The sequence below is a fragment of the Mixophyes fleayi genome, chromosome 1 (genome assembly GCF_038048845.1).
Source record: "Mixophyes fleayi isolate aMixFle1 chromosome 1, aMixFle1.hap1, whole genome shotgun sequence".
Lineage (NCBI taxonomy): Eukaryota > Metazoa > Chordata > Amphibia > Anura > Limnodynastidae > Mixophyes > Mixophyes fleayi.
Window position 1 is genome coordinate 459,555,790 of NC_134402.1, and position 13,916 is coordinate 459,569,705.

General features: G+C 41.2%; 1 protein-coding gene across 2 annotated transcripts; it reads right to left on the reverse strand.

Annotated features, from left to right (window-relative positions):
• Positions 1-871: 871 nt before the first annotated feature.
• LOC142102575 (B-cell differentiation antigen CD72-like) lies at positions 872-13,538 on the reverse strand. Of its 2 annotated transcripts, XM_075187345.1 has the most exons (8): positions 13,367-13,452; positions 11,960-12,870; positions 11,443-11,571; positions 10,055-10,144; positions 8,021-8,344; positions 5,942-6,090; positions 5,328-5,404; positions 872-1,324 (listed from the first exon to the last, which is right to left on the reverse strand). In XM_075187345.1, exons 3-8 carry the CDS (start codon positions 11,531-11,533, stop codon positions 1,150-1,152), a joined length of 906 nt encoding a protein of 301 aa, XP_075043446.1. In that variant the 5' UTR covers positions 11,534-11,571; positions 11,960-12,870; positions 13,367-13,452; the 3' UTR covers positions 872-1,149. The 2 variants fall into 2 exon arrangements, with proteins under 2 accessions (XP_075043446.1, XP_075043447.1); XM_075187346.1 differs by lacking the exon at positions 11,960-12,870 and having other exon boundaries at positions 13,367-13,538.
• Between the last annotated feature and the right edge of the window lie 378 nt (positions 13,539-13,916).

Below are 13,916 nucleotides of genomic sequence, written 5' to 3' on the forward strand. Positions count from 1 at the left end.
ACCAACCACACCAGCGCCAAAACCGTCTTATACTGAATAGGTCTCTTGGAGCCCCCAAGCTGGGCATGAGGAAAGATTATGTCAACATTTCAACAACAATAACAACAGCCCAGACCCAGCCAGCTGAGGTAAGGGGATGAGTGAAAGATGACTTAAACCTCCAGTACCTACAACACGTTACATTTTACTAACCCCCTCCCGCTCCTAGCTGGAGTCCTGGTACAGCTGCAGTATATATGTGATAAGTTGTCTAAAATGTGCTTTTATTTAAATTAAACTTGTTATAACTAATACATTTTCATTTTCTCTTTTGCTATTTGTTAATTATACAGACGCCACTGTAGCTCGTTCAACTTCAACCGTTGTTATCAAATCTTTCATTGCCGGGCTGACATGATGCTGTGTTCACAGACTGGAGCCAGGCAGCAGGTCAGGTGGAAGATGCTGGGGGCTATAGTGGCGGCTGTATAATTAACCAGTACCTCTCTTTGTTTATACATTAATAACATGAATCTAAATACTGCATTAAAAAGATTTATTTGAAGTAAAAAGATTTTCTTAATGCATCTATTCTGGTAACGAGGACGACATTACCAAAGAAGGGAGTATCACATTGATGTTTTAAAAATAGGCTACTCTAATGGGGATAATGCTGGTGGTGACCCCATTACTATATAGGGAAATGCAAAAACAAGTCCTTTCACCACTGAAAACACCTCTTTTCTCTAGAAAAGGGCTTTTCACTATTTGATAAATCAACCTGTGTTCTATACCTAAAACCTACTGCTGCTGCTCATGGTGCAGGGGTCTGTGCTTACTCCCCTGGATAAAATTTGCCAGTCAGCCCATGTAGAGAAAATAAATACACAACTATCTGTAAAACATTTATTGATTAAAGTCCATATATACATATAATAGCACTCACTAAATGCAGCTATAACAGGGTCATTTATCCACAGCAGCCGTCCTCTCTTCACAGTTGTTGAACATACGATCTCCACACCCCAATGTGTGTTATGGTGGATGAGCTCCGGGTTAGTATTCCCGTCCCGGCTGTACAAGGCATTAGGAGGAGGAATCATGTGTGAACATCGCTTCAGTCATGGAGTATGTACCACACATTACACACATGAGCTGCACTTGTCTATATTAAGACTTTGAACAAGAGTACTCTGAATTGTACAAGTCAATCTTATACCTATTGGGATATGCCTCCTGTGATGCTAAAACAAGGGGCCTTTCACATATACATTTTTTCAAGTTATAGCAACGTTCCTGCTGCAATCTTCCACTGCTGACTTTCCAACAGTTTTCATTCAATCTTCTGTAAAATAAATGATACAATCTTTAAAGTGGTGGAAGTTAAACATAAGCATAAGTAGAATGAAGGAAACACAGAGAAATTCCAACGGAGACGGAGGGGTAAATTTACTAATGTGCGGTTCTTATGAGATTTGATGTGTGGTTTGTAAACCGGCTGATTTCCTAAAGGTCAAATCGCACAACAAAGTACATAAGTGAAGATCACTCGATTTTAAACAGCTATTTTTTGAAGCTGTATACATACAGATTAGTAATGTATTATGTGGAGGTTTGCTAAACTGCATGGAATACCGATGCTTATTGGTCACGGAAAAAATATGTGGTTCTGACAGTCGAGATAGCTGAAACCACATGATGTGTGGGCAATCTTACCTGTCAGAACTAAAAAAAAGAAGAAAATAAATAAATGCCCCCCTCCTTTACATTAACTAACAGCCAACCCCACTCAGCATTGGGCCGTTTCCCTGGGGAGGGTTTATAAAATAATCAGCCCCCACACCTAAAGAATGGCCCCTCCTTGTATCCCTAGCCCGTGTGTTCCAGAGTAATACTGTAAAAATATAGTGCAAGGCCTTGTGGCACTACAAGTGCCAGCATGCACTGACAGTCCATGAGTGTTCTTGGATGCTGCTGCTTGTAGAACTACAAGTGCCAGCATGTACATGGACGACAGTGCATAATATCACATATAGGGCCACAGGTGTGGCCCCCTTCATAAATAAAGTTAATAGTATTGCCCAGTTATGAAGTAATAAATGAATATTGTCACCTTAATAAATCATTTGTTATTGCCCTTATAATTTATAAGGAAATTTGGCTCCCCAAGAAATAATTGCCTAAAATCTTCTCTTCCTTGTCCAACGTATTATTATTATTATTATTATTAATTTTTATTTATAGGGCGCCACAAAGTATCCGTAGCGCCGTACAAGGACAAACAATGGCACAGTACAAGGTGAAACAGCACAGTACAAGTAACAGTAAGCACTATAACTCTGGGGGCTCAGGCACAGCATGAAAGAGAGGGAGGGAGGGGAAAAGTGAGTATAGGCAGGTAACTATGGCCCAAGAGGGTGGGCACGGATGACAGGTTGAGAGTCACTGAGGGGAGCGGAGAGAAGAGAGAGGAGACAGAGGGCAGAGGGACTGAGAGGAGGAGAGCTGAGTAGCTGGAGAGCGCAGTTAAAAGTGATGGAAACAGAAGGTAGGAGAGCCCTGCTCAAAGGAGCGAACAATCTAAATGGAGGGGAAGACAGACAGACACATGGATGGAACGGAGAGATGGGAGAAACGGAGACGGAGTCGGGGAAGGGGGAGAAGGGAAGAAGGGATGAGAAAGAGAGGTAGCCGACCGGTGGGATTTTAGGCATGAGACTGGAAGGCTTTAAGGAAAAGGTGGGTTTTTAATGTACATTTGAAATAGGACAGATTAGGGGAAGTTCTGATGGAGCGGGGGAGCTTGTTCCAATGGAGGGGAGCGGCGCGGGAGAAGTCTTGGATACGTGTGTGAGAGGAGGTAATCAGAGGGGAAGAGAGGCGACGATCGTTGGACGATCGCAGTGAGCGGGAGGGAGTGTGAAAAGAGATAAGGTTAGAGATGTAGGGAGCAGTGGAGTTGGCGAGGGCCTTGTAAGTCAGAGTGAGGAGCTTGAAAAGGATTCTGTAGGGGAAGGGGAGCCAGTGAAGGGCTTGGTAGAGTGGGGATACAGAGGTGGAACGGCGAGAGAGGAAAATAAGCCTAGCAGCGGCGTTAAGTACAGATCTAAGGGGAGCGAGATGAGAGAGGGGGAGGCCGATAAGAAGGTTGCAGTAGTCCAAGCGGGAGATAATCAGAGAGTGGACGAGAGATTTGGTGGCATCCTGGGAGAGGAAGGGCCGAATGCGGGCAATGTTGCGAAGCTGGAAACGGCAGGATTTGGCGAGAGAGTGAATGTGAGGGGCAAAGGAGAGAGAGGAGTCGAGGATGACACCTAGGCAGCGGAGTTGGGGAACAGGGGAGATAGATGAGTTGTCAACAGTGATGGAGAGGTCAGAGGGGAAAGAGGTACGAGAGGGAGGAAAGACAATGAGTTCAGTTTTAGCAAGATTGAGTTTAAGAAATCTAGAGGACATCCAGGAGGAGATGGCAGAGAGGCATGCGGATACCCTGGAAAGAAGGGAGGGAGAAAGATCAGGAGAGGAAAGGTAGAGTTGAGTGTCATCCGCATAAAGGTGGTACTTGAGGCCGAAGGAGCTGATGAGTGCACCCAGAGAAGAGGAGTATACTGAGAATAGTAAGGGTCCAAGGACAGAGCCCTGAGGGACCCCGACTGGAAGGGAGGAAGAAGGGGAGAGAGAATCAGAGGTGGAAACAGAGAAGGAACGGTCGGCAAGGTAAGAGGTGAACCAGGAGAGGATGGTACCGGAACCAGGAGAACCAGGTGAACCAGGAGAGGACGGTACCGGTACGTAATACAATGTGGAAACTGTAATCCATTTGGGTAATTTAAAAAAAACAATCTCTGAAAGGATGGACCACTCCACGAAGTACCCCACATTAAGCACTGGTGAGACTGGTTACATCATACCCAGGCAGCCAATCAGGAGTGGTCTCTTAGCAAATCATAGATAAGAGACCACTCCTGATTGGCTGCCTGTCTATTAACTGTCTTGGCTCACAGGATCATCTGCTGTTTTTGCCTTTAAAAAATAATCACAGCTACAGGTACAATCTCTTGTAAGAAAGGCACCCAGTCCATGGTTATATCCTGCCATCGGTATCTGAGGTGGTAAGGAGTTATATAGAAAAGCGCACATAGTCAAAAAATACCCTACCTATATCCTGATGTCTCTAATCATTATATTTATGTGTAGGGTGCTCTGCCCTGAAGGTTATATACTTATTTATACAAAAAGAAGTATTCTCTTGTAGAGTTACCCACTATAGTCCACAATCTGAATGGGCTGGTGCTGGATTATTTTTGCAGAACATGGTCTTATGCCAGTGATGGGAAACTGTCATCTGTAGCTCTCCGAGCCTTCGGCTGCAGCCCCCAGCTTATTCCTGCATTATTTGTTATAGCGTGTAACCCTTGTGTAAATGCTGTGGATATGTTATTACAGAGAGGTGTCTCTTTCTCGGATTAAATGTATTGATTTATCTTATTACTGAGATTATGTGTAATGTGTGGACCTGTGCAGATTAGTGGCCACCCATGCAGTCCCTGAAGTGTATCAAGTTGCCTATCACGGCTTTATGCCCTTCTCCCTAATCATGCATTGATAAATGTTCAGTGTGCTTAGTGCATATTCTGCATTTTAAGAACTTTTAAAAATTCCCCAACTCATATCTCAGTGTAGTGAATAAATTAGTGATGTCACAGAACCGCAAGAGATTTAATCTTATCAATGACTTTCTTGGTGTGCAGCAAGAGCCTGCCCCCCCAGTGGACAGTACTGGTAATACAAGAAAACAGCATTATGCAACATGGTAACACATGAACAGAGCGATAAGTTAAAATTGTGGTGCGCTAGGTATCATGTTATTACATCTGTATTATAAGAATCAGGTGTTATAACTTGGAGCCATGTGAGAGTTACATTCAAGTACTGGACTGAACTTATTCAGTGCTTCATACAGCAAAACTCAGAGTATCTCCTTTAGGATTAGGTCAGTAGAGAGGGAGAGAGATCCAGGTGGAAGGAACAGGCGCGGGCTGGCAGGTTTCAGCCCGGGGGGCGCACAGACGGCCGCATCACATGACATGCGATGCGGCCGCCGGTAATATTAAGAAATTATTGCATCCCAGGGGTAAGGGATAAGGGGAGGCGGCAGGCCCGAACAGCCATTAGACTGAGCGGCCCGGGTGCCCGCTGCCCCCCGGTCCAGCCCGCCCCTGGGAAGGAAGCACAGAGGAAATGGACAGTAGGTGGCAGAAAATACGACTCCTGAGAGGCAGGACCCAGAGTCAATTCCTACAAAAGATGTTTTGAGCCAAAGACAATGTATCACTCATCCCACATACTTGTTTTCTTGATTCCAGCTATAAGCAACATATTCTTTGGTGACCCAGTAATCTGATTGTTGTTCAGAAAGTAGATCCTACAAATAATGTGCAAAGTTTATGGAATTACTATTGAAGTTGTACTGTTGTCGTCAATAAATACATAATAAAAACAAATAGTTTGTATTATACAGAAATAGAGAACAAGAGAAGTGATACTGTGCAGTTGTCAATACATACAGAATAACAAGATGCTGAGAATTGCATCCACCATGAAGATCAAGAATAGTGGCACTGTGCAGCTTGGCCATACATGCAGAATAAGAATGGATACTGAGAATAACATGCATCATACAGAACAAGAGAAGTTGTACTGTGCAGTTTGACAATATAGAATTTCAATAGACAGAACAGATGGAGAAGAACTTACTGCATTCACCAGTCAGACCTATCAGGTGGGTGAGACAGGGTTAGAGCGAGGAGCAGTATGTGTAAGTAGTACTCATAGGACGCTCCTCATATGATTCTGCAGGTAGTGGACTCTACACTATGCTAGTTTTAGTTACCACAGTACATTTGGATATAATACTATGAAGCAGGATTTACCACGTATCACATAGTGCAATAGACTATACCTGGAGAGCAGAATCATCTGACTGTACAACCATAATATTTGAATTTTTTTGATATTCACAATATCTTTTGCTGTAGTCCCATGATCTTGTATCTTTGGAAATCCATAGACATTTTTTACCAAATAAAGTCCAATCTTTAGGGCAAAAATCTGAAAAATAAATAAATTTAAAGTATATGTAATGCTGCTCGAGGGCTGGATTCACAATTTGGCCAAAAAGTTGCTTCATCTGCAGTGCTACCGGGAGAAAGGGAATATTCTGCAAATAATATTCCTGAATTCAACTTCAATTTAAATATAAAGAAAACATATTTTCTAAAATATCTTATAAAACATAGTTAAAGAAATAAATATGATATAAATATAACATTAAATGAAATTTGGATTTGACAATGAAAAAACAAAATGCCTGAAACCAAATTGATCCTATTACTAATAGTGTAAAGATAAAGGTATCTATTTACACAAGTGCTGTATTTCCAGATATAGATCCACTATTGGTGCTGTTGTTGTATTATTCATTAACAACAGAAATGTTAATTCAATGATAAAAACCTTGTGAGGCACAAATCATTATAAGACAAGTATTTTAGTTAATTTGCTTCTCTTTATCCTTCTTTGGATATTTTTGTGCCAGGATTTAGTGATAAAAATGTCATCAATGTAACATTCCTTTTGTTATGAAGTTCCCATATTCCCACACAAATGATTGGCAATAATAGCCACCAGCTTGTAAATCATTCTCACATGATGAAAACAGCCTGTGGAAGTATCAACACTGCGCTGAACATGGGGCAACTACAATGGTTTCCAAGGTTTTTACAATAAATCATAAGCTGCTCTAACTAAGAGTTATATACACGTCCATATATATATATATATATATATATATATATATATGGGCCATCTATATTCATATGTCAATGATACACATTTTATCTGGATAGATGTTTAAAAGGACAAAAACCTGAACTGCAACAAACATATTTTAATTTCATTTTTGTTTCTGATAATGTGGACATGGATGTTTGTCTGTTCAGTTGTATGTTCAAAACAAAATTTGCTTTATGACAACTCTATTACAGCATATTGGCCCTCCAAGGTCTTAAACGTCAACATTCCTCATTGAGCCATAGTAAACAATCATTATCTAAGGATAGATTGTGCTCTCCTATCTCTGCTGCATTGAGATGAGTTTTACAAGTGCCTAACATAGATATGCAGTACCCCTTTTGACCACTAGGCAATGCAGAGCCTTTCCATTCATATTACATATTTTCTGTAGACTACATTAGGGCAGAATTCATCTGTTTAGTCTGTGTGTGTGTGTATTATATATATGCTCTGCATGAATAGCTAAAAAGTAAGGGCGATAGGGTGCCCATACAATCCCTGTGATCAAGGCCGGTGCTGGGATCTCCAACTCCCCTTGCCTGGAGTTGGCACATGTGCCGTGAAGCCTCGTTGGAACTCTACAGTGCATGTGTAGAAGTATCTTTACTGTGCATGTGCCTCTCCTCCATGCCTCTGAGATTGTTCCAAAATCTGCTCTGTTACCCACAGAGCCGGGTTTTCTGAACGTAGTGGGATGTCGTCCACCTTGGAAAAAAATATGACTTAATATTTTTCCAGCACAGGCAGCTGTAAGTGCGGCACCTTCCTGCTACGCTTCCAGGGCTCACCGTGTTCTGTTGGCCCTGTCTGTGATAGTTAGATATTCTTTAACATTCCCCCTCTGTGCTATACTCTGCTAATGTTTATCCTGCACTAACAGTTCCTGGTAGTCCGTATTGTCTCTGTTGATAACTGTATTTGACCAGTGGCTTTGCTACTATGCTATATAATCCACTGAAGCCTGTCAGACTTTCCTCTATAACCTTCTAATTTTAGTCCATTCTCCTCTTTACCAGTGATAGATGAGTTTTGTTAGGAAAAGCCGGTTATTATAGTCAGAGGAGCACAGAGATACTGTTGTAGTAGTGACGGGAGCAAATAACTGATATAGTGTTGACTACGACCAGTGCGTCCGGTCTGTACAGCTCAGACTCTAGAAGGGGAATTTGTGCTGTATGTGTAATACCTTGTTTCCATTGGTTTAGCTTTGATCTTGTTTCACTCAACTTAAACTCTGCTTCTTCTTTATCATCCTGAGATTTCTGTCCATCTTGCTGACATCTCAGTAGAGAACTATTAAGATCTTCTTTATCATCCTTAGATTTCTTTTCAGTCTGTCGACATTGCAGTAGAGAACTATTAAGGTATTTCATACCGTGGACCAACTGTTCCAGACTGTGCCTCATGGTTTCTATAAGATCCTCTTTATTCTCGAGTCTCTGAGTTAGACTATTGTTTAGCTCTATGTGATTCATAGATAGATAGTCTAATTCTCTGGACACATGTAGATCTGAAAGGAGAAGTAAATGATATTAAACAAAGGTCATCCTGTTATATTACACAATGTTTCTGTGTCTGCACCACGTGACAGAGCTAATATGGTCATATATGGTCCCTGTATTTATACCTAGTTTCTGCATATAATCCTGTTTCTGTGGCCAATGCTGTGGATCCCACATTGTGACAAAGACTCCGGCTACCAACTGTGTAATTATCATGAATGTACAAAACAGACCAGAGGTTTGCAGCCAAGAGATAATAAATAGGATATAATATACTAATGATTGTCAGTAGCAGTTTTTAGGACTTGCCCAATCATAGATCACTTACAAGAGTGCTTCTATCCAGGTATTGTGACCAACATATACACCTCAATAAGCCAAGATATGATATTGAGTAAAACGGTCAAAATTTAATTGCAATATTTGTAAATCTGTAAAATCACTTGTTGATCTACCGGTTAAATAACATTTACTACATTAACTGTCTAGACAGGTTTCTCAAACCTGTGAGACATAATTTTTATCTTTCTGTTTGGAGCTCTTTACAAAACAGATTAGGCATTGTGCAAAATCAATGCCACAGTGGACTTCAATATGATATTTACCAAATCGTGTAAACTTATGGAGCAAAGTGGCGGCTGTGACTAAAGATGGATACTGAGCTCTGTAAATAAAGGTTAAGTCCACCTGGGATCATCTCTCCTCAGTAGCCGGAGGTTCCAATCTCTGGGGTTCCTAGTACCTATGCTGTAGTTGTTTAGAAGTTTATTACATTGTCGTGAAAGTAAATGCCCCCCCACTATCTAGTACTATAAATATATTGTTTTCCCATATTTGCCCAATGTCGTCCTAAGATGTCCACTGCTTGATTTGCAGAATCTTATCCCAGCAGAGGATAAGTGGGGAGTTATGTGGTATCCACCTTCCCTAGTCTGTCCCATACCGATAAGTCCAACCAATGATACACATCCCTAAGAAGCTCATTCCAGTGTCGCTAGCATGGGAAACAGCATAGTGTATAAGAACCAGCACCAAAGAACAAAGAGGGTTTCGGAGACAAGACTGGCTGGGCGTCATGGTTCCTGATGGTCTGGAATACCGTGGAGCAAATCTAAGATATGAAGAGTCTAAGTGCAAGCGCCAGTGGTACTAGTCTGTGGGTGTTTGCACCAGTTTTGTGTGACACCTGGGAGACCATCGACAATAGGACTATAAGAAGAGTAAGTTGAGCGAGATGGAGGTAGGTACCCACAGAACTGTGGTCATCTAGTAAAGTATCTCTCTCTGTTTCCTTTCCCTCTCTCTTCCACAAAGCACATACAAAAGTGTTACAAGTCTTGTGTTATATCATATAGTGGTGGTGAGATGGGTGCTGTACAGAGTGATGCATATCCAGTGCGCTTTGTAAATGAGACCCATTGGGGACTACCGAAGAGACGTCAATCTCTGTATTGTAGAGAATATTATAACGTTATCTGTTGGCGTTTGATAACAGACTTCTGCTCATCACTATCTGCTGATATTTGCTTTAAGATCTTTCCTGAATATTTGGTTGTAAATATAACGCTATTGTTCTTTTACTTCTCTGTGCACAATGCTAATTTCTGTCCAGGATGTCACTGGGGAGTATAGAAGAGGTAACACATATAGCTATACGTCTCTCTGCTGGGTGGGAGGAATTTGGTCCAACCACATCTAATAGATACAAAATCACTTACACTTCACTGTCAGTCCGATAGTGACTGCAGATAACATCAGACACAACACCAGGAAGAGCAGAGAGATGTACGGGGCCCAGTTCCAGAATCCTAAGCCAGAGAATGACAGTTATTAATCAACAATTTGCTATAATCAAGGGACGGATTTACCAGTTTCTGTTTAGTACAGACAAGGTCACATTTATGTATGTTGGAAATTAAACCTTTGCTTATCTTAAACCAGTAACCAATCAGAAGGATTCATTCTACATATTTGTAGGTATTTAGTGAGATGTATAATCAGTGGTAAAGCCATCCGGAGAGCAGAGAGAGTTCTGTAAAACATTATATGCAGGAAAGGAGTGGTGTCAGTTACGACAGAAAGAAAGGAGAGGATCAAGATGAATCCAGGTCTCTTCTGAACCTTAAATACTAGATGCTAGTATCTATATACTAAGTGCTAAATGGAGAATGTTCTGCAGATCTCTATAGAGGTCAATTAAGTAATAATCTACAAATTATTAGTACTAAAAGAAAAGGGGAAACAGGCAGCTCAGATGAGGAGGTAACTGATATATCTTCTACTTCTCCGTTGCACAAACTTCCTGTCTGCAAACATCTGGCAAATGAAAATTATAATTAGGGCATTTGTTTTTTTTACCGCTAATAAAAGCAGCCAGTCCATTGCTTACCAACCCAGGGTGGTCAACATAATTATGGGGGATCTATGCTACAGATCAATCTGAAATCATTTAAGATATCCCAGACTAGGTAGTATGGTTGCTGGTTGTAAACGTTATAGCCGGGGGGAGGGTACACCGCCCCATTATCATGTAAAATAATAAACACAACTCTGCGCGACTACACTGCTTGTGGACCAGATGATCTCAAGGTAATCGTGTATAATGTGCACATATAAATCAACTGACTGATCGGATCTTTAGTCGTAGGTACAATCAGTGCAGATAACAGGTGGGTCAGAACATTCCTCAGTGAGAGGGATATAGAGGAAGAGAAACAGAGGTCTAAAAAGAGGAATAGAGACAGAGAAAGAGAAATAAAGACAGGGATACGGGGCATTTATAGGATGGAGATAGAATGAGAAAGGAGCTGTCAGGGAGGCAGCAGCCTATTAGGAGAAAGAGATATAAGATTTATAAAGTGAGAGACAAAGAGTGAAACAGTTAATATCAGCAAAGAGACTTTCTGAGGTAAAAGAGGTGATAAGTGAAGCAGTCTAAATAGTGACAGCAGTGTCCAGTTCTGTGGATTCTTATCTCATTGGGGGTAACACTTGTTATGGGGGAGTTGGCGACACTCTCCCAAGAAGAAGAAAAGAGCAGTTGCCATGAAGCAGAGGACCACAGTAACAACACATTACTCACACAGAGCACAACCTTGTGTCATACCTGCCATGAGTATATTCCATGTTCCACTAGGTGGCGCTGCAGGCACAGATTTCTCCCTTGGTGGCTTCATTGCAATAACATTCTCATACATAATATCCCAATCCTCAGTGTCGTTCTCCTGTGAGGAATCTAAATGGAAGAGAAACAGCGATAAGTATTTCTGGATGAGTAAAATGAGAATGTTGGAGACTGAATATCTTATACAAACGGGTTATATCGTCAGCGGCCAATATGTTTATTTTTTAGTCAGGAATTTTGAAAATAAAACAACAAATTCACAATTTCCTTTCTGCTAATAACATTTATAGATACTGTTTCTTTGTAACAGATCACATAACAAGATGTAAGGTATTTCACATTACAATTGCATTGTACATATACAGCTAAGTATAAGCTATTGTTCTACGTTATCAGAAAATTCATAGTGATGAAAGTTTGGCTGCAGTCACCTCCAATGAGATTACAGACATGAAGTCTGCATGAAGCTGAATATCAAACAAAACCCGATGCATAGTACCTGATTGTCATACAGAACCGGAGTCACAGTGTCACAGTTCCACACGATAGCAGGTCTTTACGATGCGAATCCTAGGGTTCATACAGTTTAGCGCTACTCCAGCCGGGCGCAGAGTCTAGCGAGTAGACGGTGTTCACCAGGAACCGCCGCAAAGCAGTATGGTCCTAGCTGCGTCTGCTCGCAGGTCGCGGCCCCTGCTATAGTACTGAGCGAGACCCTTTGAGGAAGTCAGGAGATAAGGGACAGTCAGTAGCAGTGAAGAATAGATGAAATACCAGAACAGCTGATGGGGCGTCAACCCAGTAGACAAAGTAAATGGAACTGCAGGTACTTGGATGGAGCGTCAGCTCTGTAGACAAGTAAATAGAACTGCAGGTACTTGGATGGAGCGTCAGCTCTGTAGACAAGTAAATAGAACTGCAGGTACTTAGTTGGAGCGTCAGCTGTGTAGACAAATAGGTAGGAGTGCAGGTACTTGGTTGGAGCGTCAGCTCTGTAGACAAATAGGTAGGAGTGCAGGTACTTGGTTGGAGCGTCAGCTCTGTAGTCAGATAGATAGGAGTGCAGGTACTTGGTTGGAGCGTCAACTCTGTAGACAAGTAAATAGAACTGCAGGTACTTGGTCGGAGCGTCAGCTCTGTAGACAAGTAGGTAGAATGTAGCCACGTCTAGCACCAAAGGTAACTAAAGGAACAGGCCCTGAGTGTAGAGAGGAGGTGCCTTTTATATTTGGAGCCAAAATAGCCTGGCCAATGGTAATGCGTAAAGAGGTTTTATATTCCGCGGGACTGCATATGCGCAGACCCGAATCCAAGATGGCGGCACCTAGGACGGAGGAGACCGCCGGAGGAAGGTAAATTTGTCGGGGGTCGGTTGAGCTGCCCGATTCACCGGCGAGTGACACACAGTACCTGAATGTAATACAAAACCCGATTCACAATACCTGAATGTTATACAGAACCGGAGTCACAGTACATGAATGTCATACAGAACCCGAGGGACAGTACGCAACTCTGAGAACTATTATGCAGAGTTTTTTATACATTGTATTTGATACTTACATCATTTCAGTATTATATTGTAACTCATTTGTGAATCACTGCTGATAATATACAAGGTTTGTATGTTTGGACGTGTTTTAATATTTAACAGCAATAGTTGTTGTGAGTTAATACATTTATGCTCCATATTACTTCTGATGAGACAGTAATCTGTACCTTAATCTTTATTTGTTTGTCATTAGATAAATTACATTTGCTGTCAGCATAAATAACATATTATTAACAATAGCACAAAACTGACAGGAAACTCAATGATTTGACATTTTTACTGCTAGAATTATTATAGATTATCTGTAATGGTCTCTAGTACAGAAGATCTACTTATTAATAAAATATTGAATATTACCTGTATGTTGGGTTTTACTCAGTTGTATGTTACCAAACCTCAGGTCGGCGTAAGTCACGGCTGTATCCTGATCAGTCATGTTTATTAGCAGACGGTGATAGTGCGGAGAGATCTTTACTGTATCAGGAGAGGAAGGAACTGAACAGAAATAAAGTGACAATGAGACCAGAGTCAATCTCAGACGGGGAATTTGAGTCAGTCACTTTCAGAAAACAGTGTGGTGAATATTATTATTATTACCAGATTCATAGCCACAAATTAACTCCCCTAATACAAGCATTGAAAGTCATAGCACATAGATGACTAATTAAGAGTCCATAAGTCATAATATGGTGGGTTTTATCTTTCTTCTTTCTGTTTCAATAAACATAGAATAATCTCTGTATAAGTCACTTGTCAGATCATATTATACACTAAGGTGAATTATACAGTAGAGAAATATTAGACAAATTCAACCTGTTTAACTTGGATAAATGTTGTCTTTTCACAGTCGGACTGTGTACAGGTGTTAAGGGCATCAGCCCAGAAAGGAGCTCATCAGTGTAGGGGG